The sequence below is a fragment of the Zosterops lateralis genome (assembly GCF_965231275.1).
Source record: "Zosterops lateralis genome assembly, chromosome: 13".
Taxonomy (NCBI): Eukaryota; Metazoa; Chordata; class Aves; order Passeriformes; family Zosteropidae; genus Zosterops; species Zosterops lateralis.
In genome coordinates, this window is record NC_139773.1 from 12,701,537 (window position 1) to 12,721,600 (window position 20,064).

A 20,064-nucleotide genomic window follows, 5' to 3' on the forward strand; every position below is an offset into this window, starting at 1 on the left:
CAAGTCCACACTAGCCTGAAGTTTCCAACAGGACATTTAAGCACCTTGATATTTCTGACTGAGGAATGGTGAAGCCTGCCCTGTGTGTCCTACCACACAGCTGAGTACCTTGTAGGGTGGATGCAGTGGTGGTCTAACCCATCATAGGAAGTGCTCTGCCAGCACTGCTGCAGACACTTGTTCTGGCACAGCCCCATCAGCCTTCCCAGTGTTATCCTGGCCCTGAAAAGGAGCCTGGAGAGAAGCTGGTCCTTTAATGGGTTCTCACAGCACTGGCAGCCAGTGGAGCATGCCAGCCCTGATGGGACTGCAGTGACAAAGTGCTGATCTGCAGGTTGATAAGGAGGGGCAGCGCCAGGCAGTGCAGCAAGGTGAGACTATCAGGCCAGCAGAAAAGCCATTAGCCTTTGTTCCTGGCCTCCACACATGGGGAGAGGGGCTGGGGACAGCAGGTGGGGCAGAACTGCTGCCCCTGGGGTCTGCACAAGGGTTTGCAAGTTGCTTTTCTAGAGACCCTGCCATTTCAGTTGATGTCATAGATTAGAAGAGCTTTGCAGTTACTCTTTTGCTAGAGTAATCACAGAGTGTAACTTCTGGTGGCTACAGTACCTAAGCAAATTCCCTTTTGTTTTAAAATGCTCCTCTGTGCTGTCTTTTTCGAGGTGTCTAAGGGCTGCTGTAGGGCAGGGCAGAATACTGGTCTTACCACGCATGTTCTTCTTGGCACAAGAACATGCAACTGTCAACAGTGTTCCAGCAATTAGAGATCAAGTATTGTTTGGGGATTTCAGCTTCTTTCTAGCTACAGATCTTTTGTATCCTGGTGTGTACAGCTGAGACAGCCCTGAAGAAATCCTGTGTAATGGGAAACCCAAAAACACACCCTGAGCAGGATTGCTCGAGGGGGAGCTCGTCCTTCAGACAACAGCAACATCCACTTGCTTTAGGTGTCCCCAAAAAGTGACCCCAGTCACATGGAGCTCTGCTCATGCAGGGTAAGGGCTAAGGCAGATGGGCTTCTCTCTTCTTCCCAATTCTGTCTCTACCCTGCTGCCTGCACAGGGTTCAAATGAGGTTGGAGAACGATTTTGTGTGGCCGTCAGTCTCTTCAAGACCATCCACAGCATTTTTCTGCCATCTGTCATTTTGAGAAGAAAGCACACAAGAAAAAATAATAAACTCAAATTATTGCCTAATCAACACCAAAATCAGTGCTGCTTGCTCAGCCTGCGGGCCACAATTAGATGCCATCAGCAAATTTGGGCAGCTTGCCTGGGCTGCAGTCTTTCATCTCTTGAAGACTGACAGGCAGCCCAGGGATCTGCAGGCAGAGGAAGGAGCTGGGATCCATTTGAAGGACTTGCCTGGCTCTTTAGGGAAGGAGCACATAATTCAAAACAGAAGGAAAAATGGAGTTTTGTATTTATGTTTGTTAATTAAAAGAAAACCATACCAAAGGAGGGGGTGTTTAGGCCTCCAGCACCATCTCACAGTATTGCCCTGGTTATGCAGCTCCAGCTCAATTTGCCTTGCCAGGAGGATGCTCTGGGTAAATCACTTTAGGAAATTATGGAACATGTGTCACTTGAACATCCTTACAGCCTTGGCAGGGCCATCACATGTCTGTGCACTCATGCAGGATCCTGGCACCTGGTTTGAAGTGCACACCTTCCTCCTGTTCTGCACCTCAGCTGCTTTTCCAAAGGACAAGAGCTGGAGCAAAGGGCACCCTGCCTTGACCCACAGTGGCAGCTGGGGAAGGGCAATCTCAGAGCTGGGGAGGGGGTGAGGGGAACGCCCAGAGCCAGGAGGGAGGGGACAGCAGGGCACAGAGGTGTGGGACAGAGCAGAGCAGGGGGCTGGACACTCTGGCTCCACTCCCCAGTCACACTGGCCTCCACATCTGCTCGTCCCCGTGGAGGCAGGGCTCAAAGGTGCTCTGAGCAGCTCAGAGGAAAGGTCCTGAAGCCTGTCCCTCCTCCCAGGGAGGAAGCGCTCCCTCCAGCGCTCTGAAATGTGATCCTGCCCGAGGCACCTCCCTGGGCCCCACCTCGCCCTGTCCGACCTATATATGTGCCGGGCCCCGGGCGGGCACGGGGGACAGGGGCTGGCACGGTCCCCCAGGAGTCCCTGCAGGTGGAGAGGTCGAGGCACCAAGGCATGGCCAAGAACACGTACATGCGCTGGCGGCTGCCGCTGGTGTGCCTCCTCTGGGAGGTGGCCATGATTGTCCTCTTCGGGGTCTTCGTGCGCTTCGGTGCCGAGGCCGACGCACACTGGGAGGAGGAGAAACGAGAGATGAACCTGACCAGTGACATAGAGAACGATTTCTACTTCCGATACCCCTGTGAGTATTCTGGAAGCCTAATCCTTGTGCTGGCTGATCCCCATCCCAACCCATCCCATCCCACCCCACCCCATCTCATCCCATCCCACCCCACCCCATCTCATCCCATCCCATCCCATCCCATCCCATCCCATCCCATCCCGTCCCATCCGTCCCATCCCATCCCATCCCATCCGTCCCATCCCATCCCGTCCCGTCCGTCCCATCCCATCCGTCCCATCCCATCCCATCCCATCCGTCCCATCCCATCCCATCCCATCCCATCCCATCTCATCCCAACCCATTCCATCCCATCCATCCTATCCTGTGCTGTGGCAGAGCCTGTCAGAAGTGCTGTCTTCACCGATTGCTAGAAAGTCATGCTCTTGCCTTGAGGCTGGCTTGGGGTTCTCCAAAGAGCAAGAGAAAAGCCTCATGGCCCTCCGGTGCCTTGGGGCTCTGTCAGCAGGGTACCGTGACGTCTTTTTTTCCAGGAATAGGGCTGACGTGTTCCCAACACTCTGCAAGTTTCAGCTTGCTGCCCCCTCCCTCAGCTCTGGATCAGAGCAAGCCTTTCTGTGCACACAGAGGAACGGCTGTCGAGATCCTGTGACATCTTCCTCCTCTTCCTCCGTCCACCCCCTCACTTGTGAATTACCCTTTAGCTACTGGCATTTCAGTGCCAGAGTCCTCCTAAGCTTCCAGGTTCCCAGGGTTCTTGGGTCGCTGCATTGTAGTGACACAGAAATTATTCAGAAGGTTAAAGCTCTTCTGGCCAGGCAGTGCCTTTGGGTGGCTTTGATCTCCAGGGCTGGTCATCTTTGTGAGCCTTTCAGAACAGGCTGCTTCTGTAGGCAATTGTTTCCAAGGAAGCAACAGGCCTGAGTCATGCATCTATTTAGAACATTTCCATTAAAAACACCTGCTAAATCAAAGGAGCTATAGCAACCTGTGGCTGTTGAGGATTAGCTAGTTCAGAAAAGGATTTGCTAACAGAAACCCACTGCTCAGTCAGCCTCCAGGTTCATGTACGGCCGTGGCTGCCCTGGGTCCTCCCTGGACATTTCCCCTTGGGAACAGCCCCACACAGGTTGCTGTGAAGCAGCAGCAGTGCCTGAGGGCTGCTCTTGTCACTGGTGCACTGGGAGGACATCAGGAGTCCAAGAAAGAGTGTGTGGGAGCTAAGGAAGTGACATTTCTTCTGTCCTCATATCCCACTCCTGCTCTGCAGTGCCAAATATTCCCCCTCAAATGGCAGGATGGATTCAACACAACTAAATCAATCTAAGGGCAACTGCTCAGTTTAGCTTTGAGTTATGTTTCTGTTTCAGACCTGAGGAAGGGCTCACGTGCCCAAAAGCACAGCTGTTCTTTTTCCCTCATCTAATCAGAAATATTCTCTCTCTGCAAAGATGGACAAACATGACAAGGTGGCCAAGCCCTGGAATTTTAATCCCTCTGTCCATCCAGTGCTGCTCAGAAGAATGTGGTGGTTGAACACCCGAAGACCATTTGTACCAACATATCTGTGACCACTGCTGTCCTCAGCACCAGTCTGCAATGGCAGAGGGATAGCAGTGACAAACAAACAGGTCCTGCAAGCCAGAGAAGATTGGGAAGGCAGGCACAGGGAAGTTGTCCTGGTTTCAGGAAGCCAATATGTGGTTGTGTCAGTGGTGCCCATTGCCAGGTCCAGCCAGTGTGACAATTCCTTTTCATTTTGGATTGCACATGGATATTCTATAATCAGTGACTCATCTGCTCTCTAAGGGAAAAAAAAAAAGAGATTTTTTTTTTTTTTTTTTTTTTTTTGTCCCTGAAAGCCCAAACACTTATTCTCGATAGTTATGGCAATTGTCCTGCCACAAAAGCAGTCTTACAAAACCTTTAGGGCAGGGCAATGCCTGTGCTGCCTCTGAGTGATAACAATGTTATTCTTACTACGGGAAAACAAAGGCAAGACTTAGAAAAAGGTTTTAGACTGGGTGTGGTTTAAAGGAAGATCTGCTCTTCCTCCTGAGTTTGTACAGGGTCTAACACACAGTGGGATCCTCTGACTTTGGAAAGCACAGAGTCCACAGCTTTAACTCTGACCTGTGTATTTCTGCTTTTAGGATGGAAGAATGAATATATAATGCAAATAGCAGCAGATAAATCTAGATGTATATTGTGCTGCTTACACTGGAAAAGAGAAAGAGGAAATAAATACAGCTGCAGAGGGAAAGTCTATGGGATTGTGTGGTAAAAGCACAGTAAGACTGGTTCTTAGCCAATGTGGAGAAGTGCTTTTGAAGTGACCTCTGCTGAACAGTGCCAGCTGCAGATCTCATCTCCTTCCTTTTAAAAGAGTGATTTCATAGGCATGGGGGGCATTTTTCAGAAGCAATCAGATTAGCATGGCACTACTGTCCAAATGCTCATCCTTAAACAAGTTGCAAGGTCTTCTAAAGCACAAAAGGACAAAACTCACAGCTTCTGCAGAGCTACACTTCACACAAGTCTTCACCAGCCCTCAATGGAAGTAGCAGACAGAAGCCTTATGGAAATGGACCAGAAGCTGATGGATTTCAGCACAGGTTCAGGGTAGAGCAGACTTGCAGCCACTGAATTTCCTCTGCCCTGAGCTTACACTCTCTCTGAGTGCACAGATTTTGCTGGATATAGTGCCTATAATGATTTGTGGGCTGCAAAATGCAGAACATTCTTGTTTAGCTCCATCACTGCTGAATTTATCTACTCTCCAGCATGGGTTTGCTGGTGGGAACCTCCCAGGGGAGATCCCAGCTTTGGGTGTCCTGTTTTTTCTGTTGGCTGAGTGGCCTGCAGTGTGAGGGTTTGCATGGTTCAATTTGTAAGTATGCAACCGTTTCAGCTCACTTAATTGCACAGCAATGCTTATCTGATAGAAACGTGCAGCATTAAAAAGTACAGCAGGTTTACTGCACCAAGAAGGTCTTTCAAGAGGCTCACAGAGATCTGGTTTCCCCCGGGGAAGGGCATCTGAGGGGCTTGAGTGAGCAGGTCTGACCATTAGTGGGAGGAACTGGGTCTCTCTGGTTTAAGCACTAAAAATCTCACGAGGTGGGTTTCTGGTCTCAAGGGTGTTTTGCCACTGATTTCCGTGGCATTTAAAAATATATTTGTAAACTTTCCTTGTTCTTGTGCTCTCCTTGCTCTAAGCCATCACCAGGACCCAAAATGACCATTTACGTGTTTTAACAAAACTTTACTGTTCAATTCACATGATGTTTTTTGAGTTTTTTACCAAAGGGAAAAAAACAATCTGAATAGAAAAATGTTTTCTTCTGTACACTCCATTACTCTCAGGTCTTCTTTTGCACACAGCTTTTAGTAAACATTTACTTTAAAGGCTGAGCCTTTTAACAAAAAGCCAGTTTCTGAAAGCTGAGCCATTTTCAGACTTAAAAACATGGGGACATGAGGCAAACACACATTTTCTCTTGAATTTCCCCCCTACTGCTACTGATGTAATTAGTTTCTTTTCAACACCAAATGCACGTGGCATTTGCAGCCCTGCTGTCCTTGCAGAGCTGACAGTCCCTTTCCTTTGCACAGCTTTCCAGGATGTCCATGTGATGATCTTTGTGGGCTTTGGCTTCCTCATGACCTTCCTCAAGCGCTATGGATTCGGAGCTGTGGGTTTCAATTTCCTCCTTGCTGCCTTTGGGATCCAGTGGGCTCTCCTGATGCAAGGCTGGTTCCACTCTTTCAAGGATGGAAAGATCTTCATTGGAGTGGAGAAGTAAGGAAGAGCTGGGCTCTAGGATGGCACCTCTGGCCTGGCCAGTGGAAGAGCTGGAATGAGAGCCAAGCAGTTGGCAGCACCTGTCCCTCAGTTATGTCAAATACAAATCAGCCTCTAAATTGTTGTTTTCCCTCCACATGCTTCCACTTGCTTTCCACCTTTTAGTCCAAAGGTACCTGCTGCCATTGTGGTGGTACTGCTCAAAGGGAAACTTGAGATGAGTGGCATCCCTTAGTGCCGAGCCAGGCACCAAGGATGTCAGTGCTGAGAACATGTATCACCCACATTACCTGAATAGTGTGGGGGTGTAAGGATGGGAGGAAGGTCAGTGGAAAATACAGGGATGTCTCCTAATCACTTCTTTGTCTTCAGGTGGGATCTCTAGAGCTGAGGGTAGATAAGAGTGATTTGCAGAGAAGTATTTCCTTATTAAACCACAATTTTCCTTCCCCTTTTCCAGCCTGATCAATGCTGATTTCTGCGTGGGCTCTGTGTGCATCGCCTTTGGGGCCATCCTGGGCAAAACCAGCCCCATACAGCTCCTTGTTATGACTTTGTTTCAAGTCACGCTCTTTTCAGTGAACGAGTACATCCTCCTCAACCTTCTTCATGTAAGGCCTTAGGTAGTACCTGCTTTGTTCTGCCCCTTCCTCTCTGTACTTGTCTCCCTTTGCTATGGCTCCACTGAGCCACTGCCTTCATAAGCATTTAAAATGCAAGAATTCAGGCAGCAAAAGTAGGCAGATTGTGAAGGAGAGGAGCAGTGGGTTGTACTTCCCTGAGAAGGGAGATCTGGGGTTTATAAGCCTGGCAAGTCAGGAGCACTGGCTCCCTCTGCCAAGTGCACAGACAAGCTGGGCACAATGCAAATCAATCCTCAGTTCCAGAATGAGTGGCAATTGCAGAAGCAAACCTCTGTTTTCCCATGGCTGCAGGTAAAGGATGCAGGTGGCTCCATGACCATTCACACCTTCGGAGCCTACTTTGGCCTCACGGTGACACGGGTCCTGTACAGACCCAACCTGGAGCAGAGTAAGGACAAGCAGGGCTCCGTGTACCACTCTGACCTCTTTGCCATGATCGGTGAGTCAGCCCTCATCTCGGGGTGCTGCTACATGGGGACCAATGGTTCCTCCTGTGTCCCTGGGGAAAACTGAAACCAGGAAATGGAGTGGAGGAGCTCTGTATCCCAGAGGTCTTTCACCTTTCAGAGTTACTCAGCTCCCTTCATCAGTGGCTGGGCTGAGGTGGTGCCTGGGAAGACAAAGATGCATTTTGGTTCCCTTTCTCTGATGTTGGTCTCATCATGCAGGGTGTGAATCTGGGGAAACAGGACTATAGGATGTAACTTCCCTCTGTGCAGAAATATCTTCCTAAAGAAGTAGGGTATTTTTTCAATCCCTGTATTCTCTCTTTTCCTTTTCTCTTCCTCATCCCATCTGCCCCATCCCGCCAGGCACGCTGTACCTGTGGATGTACTGGCCCAGTTTTAACTCAGCCATTTCTGACCACGGGGATGCCCAGCACCGCTCTGCCATTAACACGTACTGCTCTCTGGCTGCCTGTGTCCTCACCACCATGGCCTTCTCCAGCATGCTGCAAAAGAAGGGCAAGCTTGACATGGTAAGATGGGAGCAGAGAGCCCTGCACTGCCCAGAGGACATATAATGAGGTTGATCAAAGGTCCAGGAAACAACTGGTACTTGTACTTTTCTGAACAGACACAGGGTTTCAGGGCGTGATGGTGAAACACTGAGGCTATACTGAATAAGAAAGTGGGGATGGCTCCTGCAGGGTTTGAGATGTGGTGGACCCAAGTCACAGCAGGAACTGGATTTGCTCTGCTGGGCGTGTTGCAGAGCCCTTTTTGGCAGCATTCCCCATCAAACAAGGCCTGCGCAGCAGCTCATGAGCAATCGGGGGGCTGACTTGTTAGATGTGTGGGTGACAAGTCTCTGTGACAGCAGAGCTTGCATGACACACGGGTGAGACAATTTCCATCTCATCACAACTCCCCACCCTTATCTGTGGATGCAAAGAACGTGTGTGGTACGGGGAGTGGGAGTCTCTGTGCACCTGTGCTACAGACAGAAGCTGCCTGTTCTTTTCTTGTTTTTCACCACCAAGTAGGAAAATGGGCCCTGATATTTCCTCTGGAAATGTTTTCAGAGCCGATTCTCCCACTTTGCCATTTGCACCGTCCCTGGGCAGTTGCCATCTCCCTGAGGTGCCAAGGCAGGGCGGTTGGTTCTGCAGGTGCACATCCAGAATGCCACACTGGCCGGCGGGGTGGCCGTGGGCACCAGCGCCGAGATGATGCTGACCCCGTACGGCTCCCTCATCGTCGGCTCCATCTCCGGCATCGTGTCCACCGTGGGGTATGTCTACTTCACGGTGAGTGCTGCTGCCTGAGGGGACTTACTGCAGCCCTGCTCCTGCTGAGGAGACCAGAAATGGATTGACTTCCCTTTGACAGTTCCTGCTTTCCAGAATCCCTTATGAGGTTCTCTCCTTTCTCTCTCCTTTCACTGCCCCAAAGTGCTCAGGAAGTTCCAGACTCACAACAGGAGGATATGTTGTTAGGTTGTCTTGAGCTTGGCTCACATCTTTGTCAACAAGCCCTTAGCTCTTTAATGGGACACAGTATAATTCCTCTTTCTCTGCTTATCCCAGTCCCCCATGGAAGGACTAATCCTTTCCAGGGCCACACTCAACTCCCTGATCTCTCTCTACTTCCCTTCCCCTCAGCCTTTTTTGGAGTCTAGGTTGCACATTCAGGACACGTGTGGCATCCACAACCTCCATGCCATGCCAGGCCTTATTGGGGGCATTGTGGGGGCCATCACAGCAGCTGCAGCCACAGAAGATGTGTATGGAAAGGAAGGGTAAGACGGCTTGAAAATCTTCCCTGAGAATAGATCTTACCTGAAGCTCTATGGGCTGGGAGCAGGGAGCAATTAACAGCTTTTGTTAATAGTTTAGAGTTGTGGAGAGATGTCCCTCAAAAACATGGGGTGCACTGACTGTGTTGGGCTTATTGAATTGTAGCTGACTCTTGGTGGCCTCATAAAGTGAGCCACAGTCCTGCTGTTTGGCATTATTCTGGGCCACAATGGGGAGGGAAGAACCCTGTTTTGTTCTGTGGGGTTGGGTAAGGCTAAAAGTCTGAATTACAAAGTGAATGTTTATATTTTGGGCTCCTCCTTGGTAAAGCTTTGCCAGGGGTCAGAGAAGGAAGTGAGCAGAGTTTTGGTCATTGCAGAAGAGGGATGGGGCTAGGGAAGATTTCCCAAGAGAGCAGGGCAACATGGTTCCCCTGGAGCCAGGGAATGTCCCCAGCCAGGGACAATCATCACCGTTTCTGCCCTCGGCAGGTTCATCAAGGCGTTTGACTTCACGGGCGTGTACCAGACACGGACACCCAGTGTCCAGGGAGGGTTCCAGGCCGCCGGCATTATGGTGTCTCTGCTGATGGCGTTTGTTGGGGGGGCCATCGTGGGTAAGCCGGAGGGGAGCACGGAGAGGGGAGGGCTGAGCCAGGCTGCAGGTGAAACAGGCAAGGCATCCGTGTGCTGGTCTCCACCGCCGGACACATCCCGGGGGGACAGCACTGACCACTGTGCCGGGGCTGGGTTTGCCCCTTTGGGTGGCCCAGCCTCATCCCTCCTGCGGGGCATCCCTCCTGCGGGGCATCCCTCCCCATCGCCCTGCCCCTGTCCTTGCAGGGGGCATCCTGAAGCTGCCCATCTGGGGGGACGCGGCGGCCGAGAACTGTTTCGAGGACGGCGTGTACTGGGAGGTGAGGGGGGCGCGGGCGGGGGGCACCAGGTGGCGCTGTCGGCCCGTGGCCCGGCCCGGCCCGGGGGGCTCAGGGGGCTCTGCCGCAGGTGCCGGAGGACGAGGAGAGCGACGTGTACCACATGCACAACCCCGACAAGCCCGCCTCGCCCTGAGCATCGCCCTGAGCATCGCCCCGAGCCGCCTTCCCGCCGCTGGACCTCGCCCCGCTGCCGGGGCCGGAGCATCCTCTTCTCCCCGTGACGACGAGGGCTCTGCCCTACTCTGCCGCTGCTGTGGATATAATAAAGTCGTGTTCTTCTTTCCGGGCCTGTGCTGCCGTGTGTCACGGCCGAGCGGGGTGGGATGCCGCCCAGAGCCGTCTCTGGCCAGGGGCACAGCGGCTGCCAGGAGAGCTCTTGGCTGCCCAGGGCAAAGTGGAGGTGCTGGGACATTCCCGGGGCCTTGGGGACAAAGTGGAGGCACGGACGGTGCCAATACAGGCTGGGTGTGTTAGACAATATATTAGATAGTGCAGTCTGGGAGATACTTGGTTTGAGAGCTGGCACCTTGAGGTGAGAATTGAGAAGGTGATGGGCTCCCGGGTGGGGGCTGAGCCCCTGTGGGAAGCACGGGCCAGGCTGGTTGTGTTTGAGGAGGGGACACTGGGGGCCAGCAGCTGACCCTCTGCTCATCCTGCCATCCACTGCAGGGGTGAGGGCCACCTGTGAGTCCAGCTACACTTCTGTGAGATGGCCTCTGCCATCACCTTCTCTTGAACTGCCCTGCTGAGGCCTCCATCAGCTCCTTGGGAACCTTGTTTGCTTGTACAGCACAGGCTGGCAGGGCCCTTTCCCCTTTTTGTTTCAGTCATTTCTTCCAGTGTCATCAGATGGTCCCTTCCACTGTCTGGTGCTGTTCTGATGGGAAGAGGACAGCCTCTGTCTCTTAGCTGGACCATCAGGCTTCAGCCAGAGTTGGAGGAAACAGGGATGAAAACCAGGCCTAAAACCCTGCCTGTTTTCCAGGGTGATACAATGTGAGGAGCAGGAAGGGAAAGGAGTGGGGGGGGGGGGAGGAAGGAGGTAGGACGGCTGATAGGTCTCTTCACCGCGTCTAGCTGTAATTCTTACACCTGAGGGGGGGAGTCAAAAGTAGCTATTCACATCCCCTTGGGATATGACACCCTCATTTTCCATGCTGGGTAAAGACAAAAACCCTTTACAACATGTTTCTGGAATTTGTCAGCGGCTGCCAGCAGCAGCATGTTAATTAAATGTCGGCAAAGATGGAAGCAAGAGGCTCTGCTCTAATTGGACACTTTGCTTGGTGGAGCTGAAAAACATTGTGACAGAGGAGGAGGTGCCGAAACGCCGTGTTCCCCTGCCATGGCGGGGACAGGGACAGCCAGGCACGGGAGACGCTCCTCCTGCACACGCCTTGCCTCCATTTGGCCTGAAACAACCTCACCATTGAAAAAAAGAAGAGCAATAAAAGGCCTAAAATCCTTCGTAGGATTGGTCTCAAGCACTGCAGCAGTGTGGGATGCAGGGAAAGGGCTGGTGGGCAAAGGAGAAATTCAGAAATATCGTAGCTGGGCCATCAGGAGCTCCAGCCCACTCGCCAGCAAGTTGTGGTGCATTGTGTGTTTAGTTTATGATGGCATAGACAGGTCTGATAGGGGTTAGAAATGGTCTCTGGAGAATGATCCCTGTCGAGGCTGAAATATATATTGAGCTGCATCCTTCCTACAGGACAGGGATGGGAAAATATAGGGTATTTGTGTTCCCTGTGCTGGGATCTGTGGAAGGAGGGAGATCTCCTCCCAGCTTCTCTGCACTGGGAAATGGATGTAACAGCCATTTTCTGCTCACAGCTCCATCCAGAGAGTGCATCAGAAACCACGACAGAGATGTTTACTGACAGGCACCATAGACAATGTAATTTCAAGGAGTCCTAAACTTTTCCCCACAAGTCTGCAAAATCTGAAAGCAGAAGCAGACCTTTTGGGCATTGCATTTCCTACTGTGTGACTGGACTGGTGTCCCTTCGTCCCACACCATTTGAGTTCTGTCTCTGAACCAGATAATCTATGTGTTCAACTTTCATGGCCTCTGGTCTTTCCTCCCAGCAGCTGCAAGGCTCCATGGGGTTCAGTAATGGCAAAGACTGGGTGACCCTCAATGCTTCAGCAAGGTGGCCAACCCACATCTCTGGTGGGGCAGGTCTGTGAGCCCTGGGAGAGGGTCCTGTCCCATGTGTAGGTGCTGGAAGAAGAAGCCCTGACCCAGTTCCCTGGCCCTCTGGGCTGTGCCTCCTCCTCGTGGGAAGACCCCTAAATTGCCCAGGCTGCTGGGCAGCGAAGCGTTTTATTGCCCGTGCTCTCGCGGGGCTCAGTCTGGTCTCAGTACCTAAATCACTCGCTGGGGCTGGCCGTGCAGTTTTAATTCCCTGGCAAACAATGCCGGGCTCGGGCTGCCGCGTTTGAAGTGCAGTCGCGGCCCCAGCAGTGGACGGAGGGTTTCTCAACGGGGGAGCCTGGAGAGCAGAGGATTGGGCTGCTCCAGCGGGCGGGAGAACGTGTGAGAAAGGGGCCGTAGATACTCGCGGGGATTAGGTGGTACAAATTGGCTGGGAAGCACCGGAGGCATTGACCAAAGTTGTCCTGGGGCAGGTTCCCATGGGGGGGGTGGCTGAAACAACCTGCCTTCAAGGAGACTGGAAGGCCCAGCCTGGCCGCTAATCCCCTGGGATCTCTGTGGCACGGAGCAGAAAAGTGGTTAAAAAAAGAGAGAAAATCTCATGTAAAGGTGGTGGTTTCCCCAAGGGGATGATGTTAGAGAGAGAAGGGAGGAGGTGGGGGGGGAACAGCATAGTTTAATCCCTCTTTTAATAGGCAGGTGGTGGGCTTTGCTTGCACTCCTGCTCCTGCAAGCTGCTGCAGAGATTTTGGCAGGAGGCCTTTGCTCACCTCTGCAGTCCCCCACTCTTGGTGGAGAGGGGCCCCATCTCTGGATCTGCCCGGGACCAGGGGGATTGCCTTCTTTCTACATCTGTGCCCATGTGTGTGTTGGTGTGCACAGGTGCACACTTACACAGTGCCAAGCCCAGATTTGGGCTGGAATGGGCTCATTGCACACCCCAGCCACTGGCCACTGCATATCTGCTGCTGGCAGCGTGCCCATGTGTATCCCCACGAATGTGGCCTCAGCCTTCTTGACCTTGCACGACCGGAACCCACGCTGCAGGTGCTGCTGGTGATGCTCACATGCTGTTGGCCGTGGTGCCACCGTGTACATCCTCCTACCTTTGCACATCCACCTACCTTTGGGCGGGAGGCAGCGCCTGCGTGTCCGGCCCGGCGTGTCCACGCCTGCGTGAGCACCGCTCCAGCCCCTTCTGAAGGAGCGCTGTACATTGTAATCAGATTAGGGCAGCCGGTCGCTTAGGGCCCTTGAAAAGGGCATACGTCCCCTCATCAGTACCTAGCATTGAGTCGCACAAAGGGTCTAAGTAACTCGGCAGGGGTCGGGCCCTCTGGAGCGCAGGGGAGGGGGCTCGCCTTTCTTTTCTCTCTGTCCCTTGTAATTATGTCAATTTGCTAGCCAAATTGTTTGCTTGAGTGGACAGTGGGGGCTTGCCCCCCTTCACACCTCCCCCCCCCACCCCTAACCCCATTCATGTGCTAATGTGGGAAGGAGCATGGCCTCCTGACTTCGGGAGGTGGCCGTCAGGGAGCAGAGCACAGGGGGGCATGGCCCAGGAACCCCCATTTTTGTGCCCATGGGCGGCTTGGCCTTGCAGCCCTGATGAGCAGGGCTCTCCTGTTTACTTTACCCCATGGCAGGGTGTGCAATGGCCAGCCAGCCCCGGCAGCCCTGGTTTTCTGTGGTCACCCCTCACCTGTGCCACATGCCCGCTGGGGCCATCCCCAGGGCCAGGAGCCGTGCCCTCTGCGCAGTGGTTTTCCCGGCACACCTCCCCACCCGCGCACCTCCCAGCATTTGCATATATTCTGCCCGCAAATCCTTGTCAAGGGGACCCTCTTTATTGCCTGTATAGATCACAGGGTGTTAGTTAAGAGGCTTCTTTGTATTGCCTCAGACAGCTGGGGTCATCAAAAGTCCTGTGGTGGGAAGGAGAGACAGGAGGAGGGGGGAAGCTCTGACAATACAGACTGAAGGATTAAAGGAGCATATAAAGTTCCTATTGAGTGAGACAAGAGGCTGTTCACTCCCAAGATTGACAGCAACCAGGAGGCGATTCCCAACACAATGTCCAATTAATTCTCTACCCTCTTCGCTGCCGTCTCCTCCTCCCTCCTCTCCTGGGCTGGGGCATGAGCAGAGAAGGGCTCAAGCTAAGATCCTTGAGAAGGTAATTAATTATTCCTGACTAAGAGGAGATTGCTGAGGTGCAGGCCAGTCCCCAGGCTCGCTGGGCATCCATCCCCCTCCCACAGGCTGCCATCAGTTTGGACCATTTCACAGTAGTTTTCCTCTTTATCACAGAGCTGTCCCACCAAAGGTCCATCTTCATGGCATGGGCTGGACAATAACCTGGGCTACTGCTGAGCCTGGAAGAGGCAGTTTTAGGGCTAAAGCCAAGCTGACAGTGGAATACAGCAGCACAAGGCAGCAGCAGGAAAGCCAGGGAGCAGGCAAGGTGCATGACCAAGATGTGTGGGCATGCAGAGCATCTGGGGAGAGGCAGAGCAGCATGTCCCAGGCCTGGAGATCAGATTTTATCTGTGGCACTGGTTAAAGCAGCTCCACCTACCCTGATTTTTTAGGGAGAAGTAATTTGTAGGGTTTCTGGCAGTGAGTGTGCATTGCCACTGTTCCTTGGGCTGGGCACACTCACTGGCCCCAGTGCTGGGCATAGCAGGACATGTAGGAGATATTGTAGGATACTGCATCCCTTTGATGTACCCCCATGTACAGGAGCAGAAATCTGGGCCACTATGTCAAATTTCTGCAAGCCACTGAGTACACAAAATTGTCTGTCTGGTCTGGTTTTTCCCTTACAAACATCTAAAACACCTTTGTCTGAGCTGGCCCTCTTTTTCTTGGTACTCTCTGCAGCAATGAGGCTCCCAGACATGAGTGGCCAAAGTCCTTCCACAGTGACAAACACCTTCAAACCACCTCGTTTGTGAGAAAAAGCCATGCAGCCAGGACAGCCTGTTCTCACCACAGGGACATTTTGGCCAGCCCATCTTCCAGGGCTCGGCACTGACCCCTTCCCCTCCACCACCCCTGCCCATGGCCCTGAGGATGCCCCGGTCAGGACGGGGTGAGGGACCAGTGCTGCCCTCCCTGCACACCTGACGAGCAGGGGATGCTCTCAGGATGCCGGCATGGGGCTGCCACTGGCTCGGCATCTCCTGCCCGCTCCCTCCCGCCGCACACGCTCCCAGTGAAGTTGTTTGAAAGTCTTCCGGCAGTTTTCACGGCCAGGAATAACAGATTAGCCATGATCTGATCAGCCCAGTATCTAAGCTGTATTCTCCCTGCTGACAAGTATTTGAAAGAGGGGAGGGGCCACTTTCAGCCCAACGATGAATCTTTCACCGACAAGAAAAGAGCCTTTTTTCTCCCTGCCAGCCGCGGGCTGCTCCGTGCCCTGTTGCTAAGCGAGACCCGGGGCTGCTGTTTGCACGCGGCCGGCTCCAGCCGCGCCCTCGGGTTAGCAGGATCAGGATATTCACACCAGACATCTTGTTTTTTAGGGAGGGTGTTTCTTTTCTCACCCACCTCTGGCTGGCAAATAACAGCTCGCCAGCGAGGCCCGGGGATGCTCCTGCTGAGGCAGCTCGCCCTGGGAGGAAAGGGAAAATGCAGAAGCTGTTGGAGGGCAGATTGGGGCGTTGGGGTCAGGCAGTCAGCCCTAAATGTCTGGGGTTTGCTGCCGCACATGGGGCTGTCCCTGTCTGGGCTGTGGAAGGGCAGCCACCCCACAGCCTCCATGTCATGGTGGTTTGGGGCACAGTGGGACCTTGGGGACATGGATTTAGAGGATGCCTGGGCTGGTGTCTGAGAAAAGCCTGGCTTGGCCTCATGCAGGGGTGGCTCTGGGCATGGTATTGCAGGGGAACATGTGGCGGGGGAAATAAAAGGATAATCTCCAGTTTGGGGATGCTTTTTTTAGTCCCCTCAGCTTCATTCTGCTGCAGAGCACCGTCTTACCCTGGCGGCACCAGCCGTGTGACCCTGAGAGAAAGAAGGGAAAGCAGTAAAACAAAGGCTTCCAGGCTATTTCTGGAGCTGCCAGCATGAGGTGCCCTCGCCTAAGACATGGTGCTCACATCTCCCTCCTCTCCTGCAAGGCAGCGGCACCGGCAGGACTGCAGGCTGCCAGGGCCTGGGCTGGCACCTCCTCAGAGCCCTGCCCGCCCTGCCTGCCCTCGGCCGCAGGGTGAGGGCTGGGGGGAGGAAGGAGACTTTTCTCCATTCGTGTACCCCTCCAGTGGCTCTCTAATGCTGCTGCCGAGCCTCCCTCGCCAGCCCCGAGCAAAGGCATCCAGTGTTAGTGATGCACGGCAGCTCAGGCTCTTTGTGAGCAGCCCTGTGCAGGAAATCTCCCCCTCCACTGCTGTAGGAAGCCTGGAGAAACCCACTCATTCCCACCTCAGTCCCGGAAATCTTGCTTGACCTCAGACTCCTGCAAGCCCTTGATCTCCTGATAGAGGTGACCAGGGTTCATTCCACTGACATGCAGGACTGTGGAAGAGACATGCAGAGAGGCTGTTTCCTTTTCCACGGGAAAGATAAACTACTCTGGCACAGCATCACAAGCTGCTCCCTCTCCTCAGGCCATACCCTGTGCCCAGCTGGTGCAAAAAACCCCAGGGAAAGATGCCAGAGGGGATATAGAAGTTACTGCCGCTTTGAGCAGCACAAAAAGGAAAGAAACCCTGAGCCTCCTGGTTTGAAACACAAAATGCTGGATCCATGGCTGTGATACAGCCCCTTTCTGGATCTCTAGCAGCACAAAGCACCTGACTGGCCTGTCTGGCTCTGTGAGCTCTTGTCCAGTTTGTGAAGGGTTCCTCAGTGACTGAAGGGGCAGCACCAGTGCTGATGTCACGGCCACCTCCAGTGCTATGGGAAATAGGATGGCTTTCCCAGTATCTAGAGGTTGTCCTAAGACATATCAGAGGCATGATCACTTCCTCCTGTCTTGCCAGGAACAGAAATACCTACGTTTGTCATTCTGGAGGAAGGTGGAGTTATGGGTGCAGGTGCTCTATCAGTTTGTGCTTGCCATGGGCAGCAATGGCTGCGTGGGCTGTTTTCCGTTCTTGGCAGAGGGCACCCACCCCAAATAAATCCCTTCTAGCCAGCAGCTTCTGGAGGACATGCTCAAATCTATCTAGGCTTGAGCCAGCAAAGCACAGGCAAGATCTGTTTACTTTTGAGGCTGTCACACAGTCCTACCTTATTCTGTTACCCTTTTTTCCTGGCTGTTGGCCATTCTGGCACGGGTGAGCTCTCAGCTTTGGGACCTTAGCAGTCCTCTGGTACTTCAGGCCAGATTTCTCACTCCTTTTGTGTGTATCTGCCAGCCATGAGTAATGTTCTCCACTCCACAGTCAGGTCTCCTGCCTTGCTCTGCAGCCAAGAATCACCTGTGTGAATGAGCAGCAAGAGAGTTGGGGGGTGGAGGGCTGGAGCACAACTCTCTTCATCCCCCCACAGGGAGGCTGAATGACTTTTGACATACATCTTAAAGCTTCTTAGCCCTTTGCTTGGTTAAACCTGCAAGTGGCCTCTGTTCCTCATGGATAAACTCTCTGACTCGTTGACTTCATCCTCTGCAATACAATGACCCAATGTTCACACCATGGACGTGAAGACCCATGTTTAACTGCCCCCGACTTTCACACTGTCATGGCACTGAGCAGGTTTTTGGGAGCTCCATGTGCTACGTACAGGAAATCCACAGCATCAGAATTAATTGCTCCTGACTTTATTCCTTTTGTCTCAATTGTATGTGCTGGCTTTTCTTCCAAGCCTTGGCTTTACTTTGGATTGTGCTTGGCAGGTGCTGGAAGGTGCCTTGTGGAGGAGAGCAGGAGCATCCTGTATGGTTTTACTTTTCTCTGGGGAATCCTGAACCACTAAAACCAATTTACTCTGTAACTCTGGGTAGTCTTTACACTGGAAATGCTCTATAAAACCCTTGTTTGGGAAGGATGTGGTCTGCAGAGAGATTTGACTGTCCTCCCGATGGTCTGATCAGCTGCAGGAGAGCACAAGGGTTTTTCCATGGCCAGGGCTGAGCAGCACCATGTCTTCCCGAGGAAGAAAGGAAAATTTGTCTTCAAGAACTAGCAGGTAAAACCTGATCTGAGAATTCATGTCCCAGTGATGAAATAAACCATTGTGCGGCAAAGAATAGTACACAATGTAAGCACTCAGGAAAGAAGAAAATAATTTTATCCTGATTTCTAGTGTCTTCCTGACTTGTGAGCACCCTTCCATACTCACACATGTCAGCAGAACACCATGGAGATATATTTATATGAAAATCCGTTTGTCTCCACAGCTATCTATAGCATTTCTTTCCATGCCCTTAGCTCCTGTGGCCGTGGCTTTGGTTTGCCTGTCTGGTTCCAGCACCTGGAGCATCCCTGTGCAAAGGGACAGCATCAGCACCCTGTGCCCAGAGAAAACCAAAACAAAGAGCCATCGTGGGATCAGAATGGGAGCTTGGATGGTTTGGGGAGCCTTGAGCATTGCAGCATCCATTTCTGGGGCGCTGCTGGCGGGGAAGGGGGTCCCCCCACGGGCCTCCCTGCAGACGAGGGCCCCGCTCAGAAAGAAGTGGCGGCACATCAGTATGCAGGAGTGGTCGCTGCTTGCCAATAAATTAGCATAAACCACTCTAGGAGGTAAATAGACATACAAGGCGCCAGTGTGTGCAGCGTGGGCTGTGGCTTTGTCTCAGCCCCACTATTGTCACGGCCCCTGCTGCACACTGACCGAGTGGGGCCGGTGTGGTGGGCTCTTACACTTTTGACTGCTGGATAAAAGGGGGGAACATAAAGAGAGGGGAGAACTTTTTTTCGGGTTTTTTTTATAAGTCCAGACGAAGTTACAGACGTCTGTTAAACGTCAATTACAGCTGAATAAAGACGTCTGCTTGAGGCTTAGTTATGGCTCCTTTCAGCCACCGAGATTTTTCCAGGGCTGGACCGGGATGCCTTCGGCAACCTAATTTGGAGATTGTAACTCTATAAACAGGCTCTGGCATTAATCAAGGCTGGTGAAAATGCAAATGACGGCATGGAGGGGGCTTGGGGATGGGATGGGGTCCTGTGCCTTGCACTCAGGGCAGGGAGTAAAAAGAGGGAAGCAAAGAGGAAGAAGAAAGGGGCCATGCAGAGGAGTTAGGGATCCATAAACAGAGAGCTTGGTGGGGTTTGCTGACTTTCCTCATGGTGCCCTGGGAATCTGGTCCCATCAAGGCTCATCTGTATCCGACTCTGCTTCCCACTGATTAACCCTTGTGGTTCTCCTGGCCATACAAGCCTGGTTGCCTATGTTTTTCCCAGGCTAAAGCCAAAACATTAAAAAACAGGCATTTAATGCTTTAAAATCCTGGAGGATCACTGGCTGTTTTGGAGCATCCAGACAATATGAGATAATGTGCCAGGACAGTTCAGAGGCTGCAAGGAATGGTTCCTTTTGGAAGGACAGCTTGTGCTCTGTGTCCCTCCCTGTTGCTTATTACGTGGCCTGTTGATGTTGTTTCCATTTTGTCATGGGAAAAAAGCCTCTGAACTCTAGCTGGGTGAGGGGGGAACGAAGCCCCTGGTCCGTGTTGTCCATGCCATTAAAAGACATGCTCACAGAGACCAAAACACTTCAGATGGGACAAGATACATAAGGACCTTCTTCTCTCTAGGATACATTCATGTCAAGAGGCTGAGGGTGGAGGGATGGAACTCCCCTTGGCCTCATTGGCAATATTATCTTCTGCCCTGGGATGGGTCAGTATCTGGTGGGAAGAACCATGTCCTATCGTATAGCACTGTCCTAGCCAGATGCTACAACCCAGAATATGCGGAATGAGCCTGAAAATCAGAGTGGCAGCAGTGCAGATGCTGAGGACTTGCTGTCTGATGTGTTCTGTGGAGGAGGCTCACTCCTCCCTCCCCTAGACTATGGAGCATCCTTCCCATGCTCTG

The 20,064-nt window shown here is 52.6% G+C and overlaps 1 protein-coding gene across 1 annotated transcript; it reads left to right on the forward strand.

Annotated features, from left to right (window-relative positions):
- Positions 1–2,004: 2,004 nt before the first annotated feature.
- On the forward strand, positions 2,005–10,173 carry RHCG (Rh family C glycoprotein). The gene is made up of 10 exons (XM_083870962.1): positions 2,005–2,347; positions 5,903–6,089; positions 6,553–6,703; positions 7,028–7,175; positions 7,549–7,715; positions 8,349–8,486; positions 8,841–8,977; positions 9,467–9,591; positions 9,818–9,891; positions 9,980–10,173. Exons 1-10 carry the CDS (start codon positions 2,161–2,163, stop codon positions 10,043–10,045), a joined length of 1,380 nt encoding a protein of 459 aa, XP_083727088.1. The 5' UTR covers positions 2,005–2,160; the 3' UTR covers positions 10,046–10,173.
- Positions 10,174–20,064: the final 9,891 nt, after the last annotated feature.